General features: G+C 41.6%; 1 protein-coding gene across 1 annotated transcript in view; it reads left to right on the forward strand.

Annotated features, from left to right (window-relative positions):
* The first annotated feature begins 796 nt into the window (after positions 1 to 796).
* The window catches only part of LOC104044189 (uncharacterized), a 29,785-nt gene continuing 15,642 nt past the window's right edge, over positions 797 to 14,939 (forward strand). The window contains exons 1-20 of the mRNA XM_064466690.1: positions 797 to 982; positions 1,879 to 1,992; positions 2,222 to 2,295; positions 3,048 to 3,243; positions 3,486 to 3,586; positions 3,927 to 4,123; positions 4,340 to 4,463; positions 5,115 to 5,250; positions 5,941 to 6,006; positions 6,814 to 6,942; positions 7,209 to 7,286; positions 7,574 to 7,654; positions 7,978 to 8,089; positions 8,466 to 8,569; positions 9,041 to 9,197; positions 9,869 to 9,994; positions 10,527 to 10,615; positions 11,418 to 11,527; positions 11,710 to 12,384; positions 13,722 to 13,800. Of these exons, the coding sequence (XP_064322760.1) occupies positions 904 to 982; positions 1,879 to 1,992; positions 2,222 to 2,295; positions 3,048 to 3,243; positions 3,486 to 3,586; positions 3,927 to 4,123; positions 4,340 to 4,463; positions 5,115 to 5,250; positions 5,941 to 6,006; positions 6,814 to 6,942; positions 7,209 to 7,286; positions 7,574 to 7,654; positions 7,978 to 8,089; positions 8,466 to 8,569; positions 9,041 to 9,197; positions 9,869 to 9,994; positions 10,527 to 10,615; positions 11,418 to 11,527; positions 11,710 to 12,384; positions 13,722 to 13,800 (2,827 nt within the window). The 5' untranslated portion in view covers positions 797 to 903. The remainder of the gene's footprint in view (positions 983 to 1,878; positions 1,993 to 2,221; positions 2,296 to 3,047; positions 3,244 to 3,485; positions 3,587 to 3,926; positions 4,124 to 4,339; positions 4,464 to 5,114; positions 5,251 to 5,940; positions 6,007 to 6,813; positions 6,943 to 7,208; positions 7,287 to 7,573; positions 7,655 to 7,977; positions 8,090 to 8,465; positions 8,570 to 9,040; positions 9,198 to 9,868; positions 9,995 to 10,526; positions 10,616 to 11,417; positions 11,528 to 11,709; positions 12,385 to 13,721; positions 13,801 to 14,939) is intronic.

A 14,939-nucleotide genomic window follows, 5' to 3' on the forward strand; every position in this document is an offset into this window, starting at 1 on the left:
ATTCTATGTAATGCGGCAGCAGGTACAATTTTTTTTTTAGTATGTGGTCTTACGTCTGGCATTTGGCAAGCAAGGAAGACTTTTGGATTGGTGTGTTTATGTTAGAATATGAGTTTATGCTGTGTACTTCTGAACATGGCTTTGGTTTAAACAAACAAAAAAATAACCACTTTTTTAAAAGGCAACTGTATAATTTGGTGGATTTATCTGTTGCTAGTAACTGATGTTCTCCTTAAAGGAATACAAAGAGTAATTGTTTCCTACATAGAAAAAGACTTTTTTCTCCACCACCCCCCCCGGGGGTATACAGGAATTCATGTTATGTCTTGGTATTGCCTCGGGTTTTTGTCAATGTAGCAGTTTAGAAAGTGCCAGTCTTTTACCGGCTTGTTTGATTCACAAAAGCCATTTTGTTTGAAGGCTGTATTTATAATTTACTTTGTATAAAACGTTTGTAATAAAACCTTTTTCAAATGTGGTTAGATATTGCTATAATAACAGATAACTTTAAGTGTGAGTTATGTGGCCTTCTTCCAGTTTTGCTGTGTAGAAGTGTAACAGTCCGGCCTGGCGCTGGGTGAAGTGCCTGAGGGAGGACATGGTCTGCGTGGCGCTCGGTAAGCGGCGGACTTGTCCGGGCTGTCGCGATTGATACCGCTTTCAGCTGCGCAATCGCTGCCGTGAGGAGGGGGTTGTGCAGCCGCCTAGCCGGGCTGTGTGACCGGCCGCGGGGCCCGCCGGTGGCCCCCGCCGCTTCGCCGCGCCCCGGCCCGCATTCTCCGTGAGGCGGCCGCGCCGCCGGCAGCGTTTCCCGCCCCTTCCCGTTGCTATGGCGATGCGCTGTTGCCGCAAGATGGCGGCCGGGCGGCAGCCGACTCCGCGGTGCGGCCCTCGGTAGATGCTATGGCGGCCCCTTTCCTCGGGGCGCTGCTGCTGCTGCTGCTGGCGGCACCTTGCCCCGGGAAGCAGGCTTGGGACCCCGGTGGGTGGAGGGCGTCAGGGGCCGCCATGAAAGGCGGCCTCCGCGGGGCGAGGGGAGGCTGCTGAGGGAAGGGGGCCAAAGGGGTGGCCGGGGGTGAGGGGAGGAGGGGGTCCGTTTGCGGCGGGACCCTCCCTGACTGACTGTCTGACTGACTGACTGACTAACGGTGGTGCCTGCCTGGGTGGGCGTGAGGGGAGGTCACGGAGGCTCCGAGCGGTGACCGGGTTGGGTGCGCGGGCGTCCCCTGGGACCAGGAGGTCGGGGGCCTTTGGTGCCCCAACCCGAAGGTGCTGGCCCTTGGGGGTCCTGCTGCTGCTGCTTAGCGCTGGGGGAGATTCCGTCAGGGAAACGTGGCTGCTTCTGTTGGACTTTCCAATGTTGGTAAAGTCTATAAAGGAAATTCGAGTGAAACTCCCAACTTGGAGCCCTAGACTTGGAACTACGTCCCCATGCTGAGGACAGTAGTCCACAATTACTGGATTGCAGGTAGGGTATGCCCCTGATACCCTTCATGGCCGCAAGAAATTAAAAAGTGTAAATGGAAGTCGGCAGGAAATGCTAAATATGTTGCCTGACCTGTGTAGTATCTGCATGGGCTGGTAAGTGCTGCAGTCTCCTGCTGTAACGTTGTTCTACTGCATGTTTACTGAGCATCTTGACAAATGTAAACTTGCGGTATAGAAAGCTATGGGGAACACATACAAGGATGTAAATACAATCCTGCACTGGGCATCCTGCACAAGATATTTTTGTTCTATTTGTGACAATTTAAAGTATAGGAAGTTAAGAATCTAGCCCAAGTGTAAGACCTAAGTATGTCTTAGAGATCTTACCTTTTTCAGTTACTGTGTTTTAAGACTTGTTTTTTTCTTTGTTTTTTTTTTTTTTCCCCCCAGTCTTTCAGCCTTCATTTATCCATATGTCAGGGCCCAGAGTCAATTCATTTTTTCTTGGAAATTCTTCGGGAGTTAATTTTTCTATAATTTTAAGTCCTATAGATGAAGAGACAGGTAAGAACACTTCACTTCCCATTCAGTAGTATGTAAATAAATATTTTTGAATTATTAATATTTTTGACACTAAAACTAATGGAGAAACAGCAATGCATTTCATTTAGTGCTTTAATAGTTACTGAAATAGGAACTCCAAAAGATTTCTTATAAAAGGAGTTTAAATGTACATCTTGTTTTCCAGTCTAAATGGCAGGGGAGTACTTTTAAAATTTTTGTTTTGATGTAGGAAGATTGCAGCTTGCAAACTGCAGTGGAAGTAAAAGAGCTGGTGATTGGAATTTGAATGTAACACCTGGTATGGTACGTAAAATACTGATTGTACCCTAAAATGGCAAGGCTTGAACTGTATTAAGGACTACTGAAATACTAGCAAAACATTAAAGTACTAACAACCCAGTTTGAATGTCTTGCCCTTGTCTTTTTTCCTTGACATATGCCTTTGTGTGGATGCCGTTGCTGGAGTCTGCTGAGGTGCAGCTTTGACACCGGTTCCTTGTTGTCTTCCTCCTCTCCAGAATTGCCTGTACTTCCTGGCTGGCTGTAGCATTTGAGACTCTTTCAGATCTGCTGGAAGGAGCTAATAGAAATTAAAAAGTAATGGTTTTATACAGCATGTACTCTGGAGCATCTATATCTGTTAGACTTGCCTTCAGTGTTATGTTATACGTAATTCCTTAGGGGTTTTATCAACTCTGTAGTCATTCCAGTTTTCAACTGAAGGTAGCTGTAAAAACTGAAATTCACCTTTCAGCGTTTGTTCTTTTCTTTAGAATTGTGAGTGTGATTTCTGAGGTAACTTAATCTGTGTGCACACCTTTATGTTCTGTGTACGGTTCATATCCTCACTGTATTTGCATATCTCAGTAGCAGACCCTTTGTCATTCCACGCTCAACAAATGTCCAATTTTATAGAGGAAGAATATTATTGCATTGTAGCGCTGATAAAACACAGTAGTACTGAAACTTCTCTTTCAGAAACTGATGAGTGGTATAAATAAGAAAACTTAATACAAGCTGTCAAAGCTGTCAAACTTTATTTTGCATTTTTTCAGAACACTTCCAAAGTGACTATAAGCTTGACTAGAAATCTGGAGTTGTGTTTGCCCAATGCTACTGACTGCTGTACGACACCTCTCTGCGTGGTTGAAACACTTCAGGTTTTAGCTTGCCGTGATTCAGTAATGTTGGCACATCTCCTGATCCAAGCTGAAATATATGCCAACTCTTCCTTTACAGGAAATGTGTCAGGTAAGTGTTTAGATATGCTAAAGAAGAAATTGCATTTTGGCTGTTCTTTCCCTCTATATGTGAAAAAAAAAAATTGGGATTTAGGCAGCAGTAAGAGATACTGAATAATCATTAATGGAATTTAACAAAAGGTGTGTACAGTCAGAATAAACTGCAATGTGCGTGGTCTATTTATTTGGATTCCAGTCCATTTAGTCTGATTTTTCACTCTTTTTTTTTTTTTTTTTTTAATTCTTATGCAGAAAATGCAACAATCATCCCAAACCAGGTGTTTCAGCCATTGGGCTCCTGTCCTTGTGACTTGACAGCTGGAGCTTGTGATGTTCGTTGTTGCTGTGATCCGGTACTTATTTCATATTAAACTTAGATTAAGTGTTTTGAAATTTCTAGGCTTTTTGTATTGTCTGGGGAGGGAGAGAGAGGTACAGAATGCTTCAGACTAGATGGGGCGAGAGGGCTTGTCTGGATTTTCCAGTGTTTCTAACAATAAATATGACCTCCCTCTACAAAATTGGTTTGATTTACCTGTAAGTATAGAATCATAGAATAGTTTGGGTTGGAAGGGACCTTCTACAGGTCATCAACCCTCCCTGCAGTGAGCAGGGACATCTTCGACTAGATCAGGTTGCTCACTATATCTATGCCATTACCGTGCTAAAAAATGACCGTCTTTTCCCTTTCAGGAATGTACACCAGACTTGAAGCAGTTATTCAATGAATCATGTTTCACTGGAGTGTTTGGTGGGGATGTAAATCCACCTTTTGATCAGCTGTGCTCTTCTCGGTCAATGGAATATACACCTGATTGGTTTCCTTTCCTCTGTGTACAGTCTTCTCTTAACAATACACCATTTCTTGGCTACTTTTATCATGGCTCTCTGTAAGTCTTAAGAAAATTTGTTTTCTCAACACATGCATTAGGCATGCAACCGATAACAACCTTTTTTTATAATGAAAGTTATTCTAAAATTGAAATTTTAGTGTGTCATGAAGTGTCATTGGTACCATACAAGAACATGGGGCATGAAAACAAATGTATAATTATTTGTGTGAGGTAGAGAACAAAGAATTGTTTAATTTTTGACCTTGTTTGCAGTTCTATACCCAGAGTTCCTCCGTTTAAGATTCCTTTACAAACTTCTCCTGGGAAACTTTTCACTGGTTACTGTCAAGGAAATCCAATTATGACAGAGGAAAATGAGTATTTTACCATTCCCCAGGTAAACATGTTTAGGAGCTTTTGGTTCTTCTTGGTTTGTTCAATAGCCTCCATATATCACACTCCTATGGCTTTGTAACCAGATTCTGCAAGTAGCTGTTGTGAAGTGTTAGAATATATTTTTCACACACACAAAACCCCCACAAAATCATTATTAAAAGTAAACATTATCCTTCCTCATCCCCCTGCCCATCCCCCAAATGGTAATATTTTAATTATTTCAAGAAGTAAAAGCCAGCTTGGCATCCCAATTAATAGTTTATGGCTTATCATATTCCTGCAGTTTTTTGTTTGCCTGCTGCATTACTGAATGCTATAGTTGGTTCTCCCTTTGAATCTTAGTCATCTCGATGTACTTTTTTTGAGTTCCTTTTGCATTTTAGAGAAGCTTGTTGGTTATAATTATTTTGACAAATTAGGATGAAGCCATATCGTACATTGAAACTAGTTTGAAAGCTGTGCTTTTTAAAATTGAACCTCTCTCTTGCTGCAGACTGAGTTATTTTGATGACATTAGATTACTTGTTTGTCAAAGTGTCATATGGCTGTAGTACATACACACTTGGAGCATTTCACTAAGAATTAGTCTTAAAATAAAAAGCGAGGGACTAGAAAGGGTTCAACATACTTACTTCTGTTGAACTACCTGCAGCAATCCATGGCTGGACAGTGTGTTGGAAATGCCCCTGTTGCGTATCTCCAGAACTTTGATGTCAAATGCCTTACCCATCTAGCATCTTACAAGGAAGGACTGCCCCATGATGTGAGGATAAACAGTGGTACTGGAGGTATGCTGCATAAACCCCAACAGAAATAAGCTTTGTTTCTCAGAGCTGCTGGAACAGAACAAACCCAAGGGCTGTTGACATGGTAGCTATGTGTAATATCTTTGCTACCTGGTGGCTATAGTTTAGCATTTGGGGATGTTCTATTCCTGTTTCTGATGGCCCAGCAAGTGTCCCACTGTTTCCCAAGATTTGGGATATAAGAAATAGTGGGATTGGCCTTTGTTTCTCATTTATCTGTTTCTGGTGGCTCGTGCTGGTTACGGCTACACACGGCAGCACAGAGCATCTCTCCCACTCCCTATTTTCAGACTGTTGCAGAGCCTTTTTCTCTCAAGACGGTGCAGTATCATCATTTTAGAATTATTGAGAAGTGGTTACCTTCTGCATTACAAAAGCATTTACTTATGAAGTGTCCTTCTGGGGTTTGAGATAATATGATTACCAGCATGAAGATAACTTCTTATATGCTTTGTAATTGCCTAATTTTATTCATCTATATTATGTCTGTAAGACCCAGATGTAACTAGCTATGCTGTCAAAATACATAGACTGCTTGGTCCTTTACCTAATTTTCTAAATAATTTTCTACTCCATTTTCCTAACAACGAGGATTGCACTCTGGGTATGAAAACAGTATGTCTGTCTCTCTTACTAGTCAGGATTACTGCAGTGTTTGTTTTTTATTCTCAGACTTCATCCAACAAAATGTCATCTATAGGACTGTCACAGACATGGGCAAATTCATCACTGAAAGTGGTACGTCTTTTCCATTTAATAAATATGTTTCTTACCTCCCCAGACTATGTAAGAAATGGATGATTTTGATGCCTAAAATGTTTACCTGCTGCAATTCTTTTGTGTTATCTAGTGCTCAAACAGTAACCTGTATGGCTTACTGCAAACCTGAAGGTACTTAATTTACCCCAACTTCATTTAAAGTTGGTCAGGAAATCGGGTCCCTTAGCTTACGTTAAAAGCAATTCTTGAGAAGGAAAAAAAAATCCAAAACTATAAAGAAAGCTTTAAAAAAAGCTCTGGGATGGGCAGACTGTAAGCAGATATCCGTGTCTGTGTTTTGTAAGCTTTTGTGCCGTTTTAAGGGCCTCTTTCAGCCAATGAAGCAGTTATTTGATGTAGAACAGTGGCTCCCAGTCAGTGGGAGGGTAATACGGCAGAAATGAAACTAATGGAATGCAAGCTAATGTATTTTTCTGGGCAGCGATGGCTCCCTGGGAGGGATGAGATGAAAGTAGGAGTCCTGAATCCAGAGAAGTGCATCAGCTGGTGATGTAAGGTCTGGTGCTGGGTTCTTCAAGAGAGGTTTAACTACAAAATGACCTGGGACCGCTGATGTTAAAATATTGATAAACTAGTGGATTGTACTGTTGTACTGTCCTAATAAGATGGGACTTAAACAGTAAAATAAATTCTCAAAAAGATGAATGTTATAATTTCCAGAATTTTTCTAGAGTTTTTTGAAGTGTTCTTTTTCAGCTACAGTAACATAGCTTTGTAATTAGCAGTGCTTTTCATTATGGCCTTTTTTTTTTTCCTTTCTGCCAGAAAGTGTTCCTACTGCTGAGGTTCTCTGTCAAAATGTAACTTTTGCAGAGCATTATATGTTCATTTGGAAAGACAAGAACATAGAGCAAATAAATGTCACAGTCTTCCTCGGAAGTTTATGTGAAGGAGGTATAATGAAATTTCTTTTACAATTTATGATTTTTTTTTTCTTCAGCATGGAAAAATTCTGTGATAGAATCTCTGATTTACTAATACTTCTTAAAAAGGATTTCCCCTGCACTCTGGAAAGAAAATTTATGGGGCCAATTTCCATTAATTTGTATTATTTTGAATCTTCTGTTACTAATGAAGGATGGAAATTTGTATCCTACATAGAGCATACTTTTTGTTAATTTACTTATCTAAAAGTAAATTAATATTTTTTCTTTTACCAGAAATACTGACGCAGAGATTCACTGTCAATTTTCTAAGTTTAAAGAGTACTAATGTAGCAGAACTGTTTGGGAATCCAGGTATTAATACTTTATTTTGCCTCTTAAAAGTGAAAAGAAAAAAAATTGCATTCAGTGACTCTTTTATATCTCTTTTATACCTCTTTATGTTGTTTCCTGTCTTAATGTATGGCCAATTGGATCTTAGGTGTTTGTTGTATAGATATTGATTATTTAAAGTGAGCGTATTCCTGCTGTAGTGGAAATGTCTGTTTGTTCACTTCAGGACTGATGACATTTATTATTAAAACAATGCTAATGCATAAAGATTCTTATGCAACATTTATGATTTACCCTTCTATGTTTAGGTTATCAAGTTGGAAAACCAGTGAAAGCTGCAAATATGAATGCCTCGAATATTTCTGGAAGCCTAAACATTTGGCAGCCAGGTACTGGCTAGTGAAATTGCAACTTCAACCATAGTTAATGCTAAAATACCTTTTTAAAAAATTTATTTTTTTAAAACACATTTTAATTAAGAATCTCTTCCAAATTTTGCTCTTCTAGACTACTCCCTAGCCTTTATTCAAACTTCAGTGGATAAGCCTCTAATGCTGTCTTGGAAGACTTAAGTTAGACAGAATTGTATCTATGTTTGAACTGTACCACTTGCTGTTTTGCATTCTAATAGTCGATGTTTTTGCACAAAATTGAAAGCTAGAGATCAAAGGTTGATATAAGAAAGCTCAAGTAAGATGTTTTTGTTTCATAGCTGGCAGAGGTTTATGTACATCAGCAACTTACACACCAGTTTTATTCGGATTAGATTCGCTCTCTGGGTGCATTCTGGAAGTTGGTATTAATGAAGATTGTAGCCTTTTAAGGTGAGCTACGTAGGTTGAATTGTTTTTCCCTTTTGTTGCTTATTACACGATTCTGTACAAGTGCCTACTATCAGCATTGTTACATTATTTTTAAATGTTCATGTATAAATTTCAGCTTTCTGTGGTTGATAATCACACTTTTTTTTTTTAAAAAAAAGTAATTATAATAATGGTTTCACTCAGATCTCCCTGTATTCAAGTGAGGATTATGTTGGGGCGAAATGCTTTGCCATTTCTTCTGCCAGTTCAAGTTTGGTTTTATTGAGTGATAACATCTTTCTGAGGAAACTGACCTTATGATACAATAATAATACAACCCAGAGTGGTAGGCAGTACAGATTTACTTTTTGTGTAATCTTACATTTTTATTTTGCAGAGGAAACGTAACTGCGAAATTGAATTCATTGATACAAGCTACTCATATTGGAAAGAGGGACAACTCAAGTTACAGTGATCTAAATGACTGGGTGGAAATCATACGTAAGTGAGGTTTGTGGTGTTGTTTATAGTCTAAATATGCCCATACGATGAATGGAGGATCTCAAAATAAAACAAAAATGTAATTTCAAATGCCTAATGGTACTGCTCTGTGTGTCTGGATCCATCCATCCATGTATGTGTACACACATGCACATAGCTAAGTATATATACAGATACTGCACTAATATGTATCTTACTGTCAGCCTGTACATATATGACTTGGTATTTTAGTTTTCTGTTGATAAAGTACTCCTTTTCTTTATGTGTATTTTATATAGAGAAAACATGTTTTTCTGTGTACCTGTGTGACAGCTACTGGTATTTCACTGGACAGGGCTCTGAGCAACCTGAGCTGATTGAAGATGGCCCTGCTTGTTGCAGGGGAGTTGCACTAGATGATCTTTGGAGGTGCCTTCCAACCTAAACTGTTCTATGAATCTATGATTTAAATAACTCTCTTCTCCTCCATAGGTCTCGATCCATTTAATTCTGAAACCAATGTGAGCAGGGGAAACTTAACAGGCATTTGTCCCGATATTCCTGCAAATCTGAATATTCGCCTAATCTTTGCTGATGTGGGTGCAGTACAAGGGATTCCCCAGCAAGAGATTCTTGCTGTGCAGATCAGGTAGAGGTAGAGTGTTTTGTGTGTCAGCCTATCTGACAAATAAATGTTTCATTTTGAGACTTGCTTACCTAACATCTGCAGATTAAATTTTACAAACAAAAATGTTTTTTGTTATTTCTAATTTTTTACAATGCCTTTTATTTGTATTTGCAGTCCAAATTCCTTTGATTGCAACCAGGTTTGCCTTTCTCCCTCTGAAATGAATGTAGTAGTAAGAAAAAAGATTCATGGTTAACCGTAGATAATTCTTCTACTTCACTGAAATATTTAATAAAATCTATGATGCTGCCAGCAGTAGGCATACTAAGGGCATTCCATTAGAAGGATGTTTTAATTTCTTGCCACGTGGTGGAAGTGACGACACTGTCCTGTGTTCTGGCTTACCCCAATGTAGAGCTATTGAGAGCTCTGGTAAATCCTTTATTCTTTCCTGAAACAGGGAATTTTCACTTTGCAAACACTTTTCCAAGTCAGTCCCAATCAAATAAAGGGGAATCTGTTCCACTTTACCTCACTTCCAGCCTTTGCAAGTTCTCTCGGTGCATGGTGTTGAAAACCCAGACATCATCAACAGCCTCCGAAATCCTGTGTATTTGGTCCTTTCATGGTTATGTTTAGGCTCTGAATTTCAATTTACAGCCCTCAAGTAATGGTTATGCATATTCTTACAGTTACTCAACAGTCATCTGGCAATTCCAGTGCGGGCTTACGTGTGAAAACAGCGTCAGCTTTCTTCCCATCACTGCTTCTGTTCAGTTTATTAAAGTGCCAGCCCAGCCACCCATTCCAATGACCAGGTAATTTTTGTAAAAACATTGGTACTTCACGCAATGGTAAGCAGATGTAATGTGAACAGCGTTGATCAAAAGGTTGCTGTGATTTGGTGGAGTACAGAGCAATAAGGCCTGGTTCAAAGATTTATTGAGTAACAGTTCTGTTAGTGACAGTCTTCCCCAAGAGCATGAAGAACACAAAGGGCTGCCAATTACCCTGCGGAGCTGGAACTTGCTTTTAGCGGAAGACCTTCTGTGTTGCTAACTTCAGTGGATATGGGGTGCTGTGTGAGGCTCCCAAACTATCCATTGTCTGGAAAATGTTCATCACAAAAAGAAACATCTGACCAAAACCGACAGAAATGGAGTAGAGGGGAGGCTCCTGTTTCCATTAGAGAAAAGAGCCATAAGAGAATAATGAGAGGCTTGGGGTTTAGTTTAGATTTTTCCTGTAACCTGGACACCTTTTCACTCTGTTTTTTCTACTTGTGCTGCTGTTCTGGTGTCGTAGGTAATAAACCTGGTTGGTTGGTTTGTTTGTTTGTTTGTTTTCCAGCTTTCAGATCAATTACACGGAATTTGACTGCAATCGAAATGATGTGTGCTGGCCACAACTTTTTTATCCATTGACAAGGTTTTATACAGGTAAAAATAATCAGCAGTGCGGAGTGCTGTGAGCTGGCCATATTTCTCTGAAACGTAATTAGATGTGTGGAGTTTAGTCTGAAAGAATGCTTTGTTGTAGGGAGTTTAAATTTGTCTGTTGGAAAGCATGGTCCCCAAAGTCTGTTTAATTTTTTCATTGAAAATGCATTAATTTTTTAGTTAGGCTAGTGGAACAAAATAACAACTAGGAGTAATTTGTGAGTAAGATTGACATTTTCTGAATATGTTTGGCAGAGAGAGATTCTTTTTTGCTCCCCTGAAGAGTTTGGAGGGAGGCGACTCTATCACTTTGTGATACTGTTCTGTTCCCACTTCTATTGTAATTGTAGCATTGACAGCGTAAGTAGAAGCATCATTGCCCTTGAAAGGTGGAGGGAGACTTTGTTTCTCACTTCGGCAGCATGTGTTTTTCAGTCTGCCCACGAGTTCCAGTAAAATCTTGCCATAGCGGTAAGGCAATTTTAAAATTTCCTCTGCGTAAAACTGTGGTGGATCATGTTTCGCTGGAGACTCCGTAGGTTAGGTGTCTGGCATTTCAAAGGGCATCAAGGCACTTGGACACTGTTCCAAGAGCTGCGTGGACAGAGGCACTGCCCATGTTTGTTTATTATCTGCCCAGCTTCAGGGACTAGAGCTATACGAAGTGTGAAGTAGGAAGCATCTTAATTTCTTGCTTTGTATTCCATTATTTTATTCAGTCTATATACTTCAATCTCTATGTTCTGGGTTGTTGTCTAAACTAAAACTTAGCTCTCATATGCTTTTTTTTTTTTTCCCCCAGGAGAACCATATTCCCAGTGTCTTGCTAAAGGCCTGTCATTGGCATTTGTTGTTTTACTTGCAGCAATTATGAGCAACCCTTGGTTTTCTAAATTATGGAATAGTTCCTTGGTTTAAAAACGCTGATGTGAAGAGAACCACTTTTGTTAATATTTTAAGTACTTTTGGGTAAAATTTATGGATCGATATTCCTGCATTTTTTAGACATGTAAACATTTAAAGATAAATAAAGTGAATACTTTTACAGTATGGTGAAAATGGTTGTTATTAAAAAAAAAAAAAAGTAATTTAAGCGCTATACCGTGCGTTGGGAGCGGCAGGAGCGCGTAGTGGACCCCAGCAGGGTGAGCGCTGCGTGCCCCGCCGCACCCGGGGGCGAGCCCAGCCCAGCCCAGGGGCTGCAAAGAGATCCTCGGGGTCGGCCTCTGCGCTGGGCCTTTGTCCTGCCACGGCCCGGCGGGTCAGGGCGGCGGGTCCTTTCCACAGTAACCCACCCTGCCCGCCCGTTTTTGGAGCAGCGGAACAGATTATTGACTCTCACGAAAAGCAGCCATGCTGCCGCAGCTCTCATGTATCGATCCGTACTTCTCTTTTCCAGTTCGGGCTGCGCGCTGGCAGCCTGCACCCGGTCCGGGCCTCTGCCGCGCCTCTCCCGCCTTCGCCGCCGCCGGTTGGCCGCCGCGGCGGCCCCGCCCCCCGGAAGCAGCTGGCCGCGCTGCCGGCGGCGGGCCGGGGCGCTCCGCTCCGCTCCGCCATGGCCGCCGAGCCGCGGGTCCCCGCCGGACGTGTCGCCGCGCCGCCCCGGCGCCCGCCTCGCTGAGCCCCCCCCCCGCGCCCCGCCGCGCCCCGCCATGGGCTCGCTGTTCCGCGGCGAGCCCATGTGCCTGGCGCAGCTCTTCCTCCAGAGCGGCTCGGCCTACGAGTGCCTCAGCGAGGTGGGCGAGCGTGGCCTGGCCGAGTTCCGAGACGTGAGTAGTGGCGGCGGGGCCCGGGCGCCCGGCGGGGCTTTCTCGGGGGGAGCGGGGGGCAGGTGGAAGGACCCCGGGCCGGGGGCGACGCGGGAAGAGCCAAGCCGAGTCGGGCAGAGCAGGGGCCGTTGGGAAGGTGTAGGTTTCCTTCCGACGGCGCAATGTAAAAGACTCCCAAGACCGCTGCTCTTCCCTCGTTCCCCGACTCTGACTTGCAGGTGCGCGGCTAACGCCTGTCGCGTCGGCCTGAAAGCCAGACTGCCAGTGGGCAGCCCCAGCCTCCCCGAGGCTCTGGGGCGGGTGTTTTGCGGTGACTGTATCCTGCCTCTCAGAAGCAGTTTAAACTTGGGGTTTTTTTTGCAGTAGGATCCCGTAGGAGACCCCATTACCCACCTGAAACCACGCTGACTTTAGTCCGAGTGTATCTGCACAGCTAATTGATGTGTCCCCTCAGTTGACACATTGATACAAACATCTTAGCTGTTTTGAAGGCTTATTTCTTCAACAGCACAGACTGCTGGTCTGTAAAACATGTCTGATCCTGGAGGAGCAGTTCACCTTGGAGGAAACTATGTGCCTGACTAACATAAAATTGGGTTGGGTAATAATTAACCTTGTTTCTGCATTGTCTCATTGCAATTATATGATCTTTGCTTGCTGACGGAGACTTTGGAATTTCTTCCAAGTGTTTTTCAGAAGTGTAGGTTGCAAAATCTTTGTAGGGAAAGCTGTGAGAACTTAAATGAACAGCTAGTTAGTAAATATGGTGGGTAGGAGAGAAATCTGTAAGAATCACTACACAGGTGTTATGTTTAACATGTTGATGCCATTCCAGGTATCTGACACACCATTTATTCCAGAAATAATATATCAGTGGGTCTGATTTAAAAGCTGAATACGTAGAGACGTTGTATGCTCATAATATGGGGATGTATGTAAAAAAATTCTTTCGAACCTTAACGTTTCAAATAGATTCTGTGGAAATCCATTGCAAAAATTTGTCTGGAGAAAGCTTTGTTTGCTAATTTGAAGTTGTTAGGCAGTATTTTAAAACTCTCGAAATCAGATTAGGAATGGCTTCTCCAGTAGATCTAGTTGTTATTTGAGCAAAACTAGCAAAAGGCATTGATAATTCTGCTTTAGTAAAACCTTGCTATTTGAAGACTCTTTAATCCTTTTAAGTTTTCATGCTTTCTTAGCTGAAAAGCACTTTTTTGAAAGAGAGCACGTACAAAACATGCAACATTGTCTCCGTGAAGTCACAGAAATAGCTGTGTTTTTTTTAGGGGTGGTTGCTGTTTTAAATACCTAATAAGCATTTTGTTCTTTGCCTTCAGCTTAACCCAAATGTAAGTGTGTTTCAGAGAAAATTTGTGAATGAAGTAAAGAAGTGTGAAGAAATGGAAAGAATACTTGGTGAGCTTTACTTTTATGTTTGTCCTTTCTCATCTGTGGCATTACTAAAGTTTATTTTGCTAGAGTGGAAGTGAAGTGGAGGCTTCAGCTACAGGTTTTTTTTAATCTTCCCAGTCTTGCATGATCTGAATGCTGCAGAATCTTTTAAAATTTTCATATGTGTGAAAAAATACAGATATGTACGCTCATATGTAGAGAGTCTTTATGTAGAGTTTTGGAGCTGAGATGACTTGACGGCAGCACCGATTGGGTCAGAACGTACAAATATATTCCTTAACTTATGTTGATACGCTGCAGCAGATTTGAGTGTATGACAGATTCGTTTAGGTCAGAAGGGACCTCTTGAGATCACCTAGTCAACCTCCAGCTCAAGCCAGGGGCAGCTGGAACTGGTTGTCCAGGACTGTGTCCAGTGGGATTTTGAATATGGAGACTCCACAACCTCCCTGGGCAACCTGTTCCAGTGTTTTACCAATGACGTCAGTTTCCTCTGTTTTGTGAGCTGTAAAATTCACTTAGACTACAACACCTATCTGCTAAATATAGGTTGGGTTTTTTTAAGCTCAGAGGTGAAGAAGAGTTGCTAATGTGTTGCTGACAAATAATTGAGACAATTTCGGTATTGGCTGCTTAAAAAATTTGCTAGGGAAACGGAACCTTTACTCTGGATGTTTTCCTGACTGTAAGATAAACTCTGGTTTTCGTGTTATGTAACTAATACTGTTGAGCTTCCAAGCACCCTCAAAAATACTTCAAGTTAATAACAAAACTGTATTCACATGGTACTTAATGAATAGAGAAGAGTATGTCGAGTATTTCAGCCAATATGCAGATTTCTTCAATGTATCCTGAGGAAAAGTTACCATTGGAGGATTCTTTTCATTGTAATCTCTCATCAGAGGCATGTGCTGGTCATGCCAAACCATCCCAGTAGCAACTTCAGCAATCTCCCTGCCCAGCATGAGCTGCGTTTGTTATCAAGGTTGCTTAAGCCACCTTGTTTGAATGCTTTTTATTCCAAACATGGGTCGATGAGCAGAACAGTTTTTGGCGGATGGCATGCTTAGTGAAAGTGATATCTGGCAGCACAAAGAGGTCCTATGAAATGTTAAAAGCTTCTTAAAAAGGACTTGTGGTTG

Source organism: Phalacrocorax carbo, chromosome 15, assembly GCF_963921805.1.
Source record: "Phalacrocorax carbo chromosome 15, bPhaCar2.1, whole genome shotgun sequence".
NCBI lineage: Eukaryota > Metazoa > Chordata > Aves > Suliformes > Phalacrocoracidae > Phalacrocorax > Phalacrocorax carbo.